General features: G+C 35.6%; 1 protein-coding gene across 1 annotated transcript; it reads right to left on the bottom strand.

Moving 5' to 3' along the window:
* Positions 1-178: 178 nt before the first annotated feature.
* Positions 179-3,763, bottom strand: LOC112523834. Its single transcript, XM_025133508.1, has 5 exons — positions 3,741-3,763; positions 858-972; positions 677-766; positions 494-592; positions 179-283 (listed from the first exon to the last, which is right to left on the bottom strand). The coding sequence occupies exons 1-5, from the start codon at positions 3,761-3,763 to the stop codon at positions 179-181; spliced, it is 432 nt and encodes a 143-aa protein (XP_024989276.1).
* Between the last annotated feature and the right edge of the window lie 350 nt (positions 3,764-4,113).

The following is a 4,113-nucleotide window of genomic DNA, read 5'->3' on the forward strand; positions in this document are numbered from 1 at the left end:
CTTTGAGAGCAAACAAAATATGAATTAATTGTATACACTGAAAAGAAAGACCAAAAATCCATATGATTCCTAAACATTACAGAAGAAGATGCAGCATTGCAAGTGTTGAAGCAAAAGACAAAATAAACAAATAGAAAAGGGAAAATGGAAAATCAAGTACAAACAAAACCACCATCACTCAGACTGTTTTTGATTTGGATGCCTTCTTCTTGTTTAATGGTCTTCTTGGCATTGAGGTCTTCATGCCAATGAAAAACATGAGTCCCCCCAACAATGCCAGATTCTACAAAAATCCACAAAATCCATTTTTAACTAAACTTCTACATAGTCGCTCTACTTTTTATAGTAGAAATCAGGTTTGCGTACATAGTACCCATGGCCCCACCTCGGTAGGATATACCCATCTGTACGAGGGCTAGTTTGGTTTGGTTTGGTTATTTGACTATATGAAACAATCAACCAAAAACAAAGAGGGGGTGTGTGTCATTCTAACCTGTGTAAATTTGATAAAAAGTTGAGAGAATTCTTTCTTATCTACGTCATAGTTGTAGAAATCATACAAGATGGGAGTAGCAATCAGCTGGTGCAGAATCTGAAACAAAACAAAAGCTTTAACGGTTTACTCCTTAGCCAACAATCGAAGAAAAYGATGCTTATAATCATAWGAGTTACTAACCAGAAGAAAAGCACCAATTGTGCTGCCAAAGATGAAAAGGAGGCTTCYGATACCCTTCAGGGCTATAGCTCCAGCAACKAAAATTTTGATCTATAGAAGTCATATCACCATAATGAAAATTAGATGTATGTGGTAATAACCACGGGTTCAATCCTATTGAGAACTAAGCAGYGATTYTTGCCTCAAATTMTGGCACTTGGAACCCRGTGTGTGCTGTGACATGCTTTGAGAACACACTGAACTTGGGCACAAGGGTTTTTGCTGCYGATCCACCATCATTGCCAAATTCATTGAACCTATATTCAACAGTTAATCAGAAGATCAAAATGGGAGAATTACCAACAAAAAAAGCAATTACTTAAAAAACAGATAAGAACCAGTCAAACTAAACAGAGACTTAAATCAGCTCATACTCTTTTAATTGATGATCACACTTAATATAAACATGATGAGCCAAAAGTAATTCTTTTCCCCCATGTTAAATGAGATTACATTGAGTTGCTCATCTCAATACATAATGCTTATTAGACAAGAACATTGACTTGCTTGTAACTTCCATTAAAATTTACTTTTTGGTACTGCGAAAGAGAGTCACTTCTGATGTAGAGGTTCAAACCAAGTGCTTAACAAATTCAACATTGACATAGGTTTCTTAGATTTAGCTCAAAAAGTGTTTCTTTTTAATTTTCTCTATTTAGTTAAATGTAGTCATCAAATTCTTCTACATAATGATGTACCCTTTTTGTCAATTCAGTTAGATAGTAATCCATTTGGCACTAAAAGGTCAAATATGGGCTCTTCCTTTGGCTCTTCCTTTGGTACGGAGGTCTAATAATTGTTATGTTCTTCAAAAGATATACTAATTTTAGATTTTGTAATGCTTTTCCCTGTCTATTTTAAACTCTCAAGTTTTTTATTAGGTAGTTGCATTTTAGTTGAAATTATACTTCATCCACCCATAAGCTAGCTAAAACGACCAATTGGCTGCACCTATGTTACATGTTTTGAAATAGCTAAGGGTCATCTATTCAGGTCATCTGCAAAATATACTGCATCCATTTATGTAAGTTACTGCATTGAAATATCCTATGGGGTCACTAAATAACTTTTAAGTTGCGAAAACAGTAGGATTAATTTATACACTTATAGTGCAAGGAAGTCCTATTTACAAAAAAATGTTGTGGAATGTTGTGCAGCTGGAAATTCCAAGGAAATTGTTTGATCCAAATGTGTTCAATGCTTGGATGGTTCTCTTCTTATACATGTTGGAGCGACCTGTTCCATTAGAGGGCCAACCTGCTGATCTAGATAGTCTAACAGCTTTTTTCATTAGGATAACTTGTAGCTATGTAATTGTTAGTCTAAAGTTCCATCATAAAAAGAGATTTAATCCCAATATGATCCTATTGTTCCTTTCCTGTAAATCCCCATAAATCACACTATATCAAATTCAAACACACTTTGAAATACCTGAATATTGGGATACATTCAGGAGCATTATACCCAAATGCCCTTCCATTAAAACCCTACATCACCTTACCCAACCCACAATCCCCCAACCTCGGTTCAAAGTCTGCATCTATTAGTCCAAAATCGAAGCAATAATAACGCTTTATATGGGGTGTTTCGCCTGGAAGCTAACCAGGATAAACAAACAGGGAGCTAAACAAATGAAGTTTCAAACAAACATTGATGAAAGAACCGATCCTTGGATCTCACATGATTTGAACAAAACCCTAATCACAATTAAAGTAAGAATTGGAACATTTAAAGAGGGAAAGATTAGAACTCACCATATTCAGAAATCAATTGTGAATCGTACCGAGAGCCTGAATCGAACATCTTGGAAAATCAATTGTGAATCGTCGCTTTGAAGAGGGAGGCGATGGGAGCGTGTGTGAAGAGAGTGACTGATATTTATAAATCGCCTGAGGAGAGGAGAGCAAATCCCTTTGATACATGAAATCGGTTCTCTGATCGAGGTGATACATCCAGAACAACATTGTTACGCCAAACGAGGTATGTGAAGAAGAAAGACCTCTGCTTTCTAACCCAAAATGTTGCTGGTGCAGAGAAATGATACAGAAGAGAAGAAAAGTTTTGGTCTTGGGTGATAGCAGAGGTAGGAGATAGAAGAGGAAGAAACCTAAAGAAGAAACCGGCCCAACATAGGTAATTTTTGGTCTTTGGAATGCAGATGCATAAAAAGCTTGTACATTATGCATAAAAATTTGTAATTAAGAGATTTTTGAAATTGTTGCATAAAATGGTAGTACTTTAGGCTTCAAGAGTTGTAATTAAGACTTTGTCTTAAATGCTTATATATATAGTATAGATATATATATATAGGGAACAGTTTAAACGAGAACATCTTCATTTTGCGAGAAAGTGAGAACACCATTTTACTATAAACAATCACATATGATACTATTATTCTATCACATATGATACACATGTGATACTAAATCAGAAACACAAGCGATTTTTGATGTCATCTTGGTTGCGGGCCAAGTCGCCCTTACACCACTAAGCCCCTCACAAGTATTACCACATGTGATAAAGATGTTGATATGATACTATAATCCATTAAGACCATCACATGTGATGCTAAATCATACACGCAGACAACCTTTGACGTAGCCTAAGTCGTAGAACACGTCGTCCACACATCATAGGTCCCCTCACGCGTATTATCACATGTGATAAGGGTGTTCATTCTCGTAAAATGGAGGTGTTCTCGTTTGAACCTCCACACACATATATATAGGTGAATGATCGTATGAAAGGAAAGTTACGATGAGAAGTGTAAGAAAATATATGAACTCTTGATCACTTTTAATTTCATGTCCATCTATGAATTGGGTTTTAGAAAGGATTTGATTTGGTGCATCTCAGTGCACCTCATTAGTATTAACCTTCAATTAGGATTGATCCAATGATGGAAATCTCTTCTCACGCTTTTCAACATAACTTTCTTCTCACCAGAACTCAACCATATATATATATATATATATGTATACACACACACACACAAACCACTACTAAATGGAAGACTTTTACCTACGGATCTTTCTCTAGGAAATCCATTGTTAAAGGGGTGATTCGTCAAAAACTCGTCACAAAAAGTGGTGGTTAAATTGTTGGTGGGAAACTCAAATCAATGACAGATTACGCACGTATTTTCTTGGTGATCCGTTTGTATTTTCTTGAAAAAACATTGGATTCTACTAAAACCACTGGTATTTTCAGGGTGATCTGTCGTTAATCACCGATAAAAAAAATTCGTGATGATTTTTTTGGATAAAAGTCATTTGTTATATAGTGACGTATAAAGAGAGGGAGGGATCATGCAAGAAGCAAACTAATTACAAGAAGGCGAGGAGTAATACAGGTCACATACTTTATTTAATAAATAGATCGAATAAAACTTTATTAAC

This window comes from Cynara cardunculus (assembly GCF_001531365.2).
Source record: "Cynara cardunculus var. scolymus isolate 2C chromosome LG 12, CcrdV1, whole genome shotgun sequence".
Classification (NCBI taxonomy): Eukaryota; Viridiplantae; Streptophyta; class Magnoliopsida; order Asterales; family Asteraceae; genus Cynara; species Cynara cardunculus.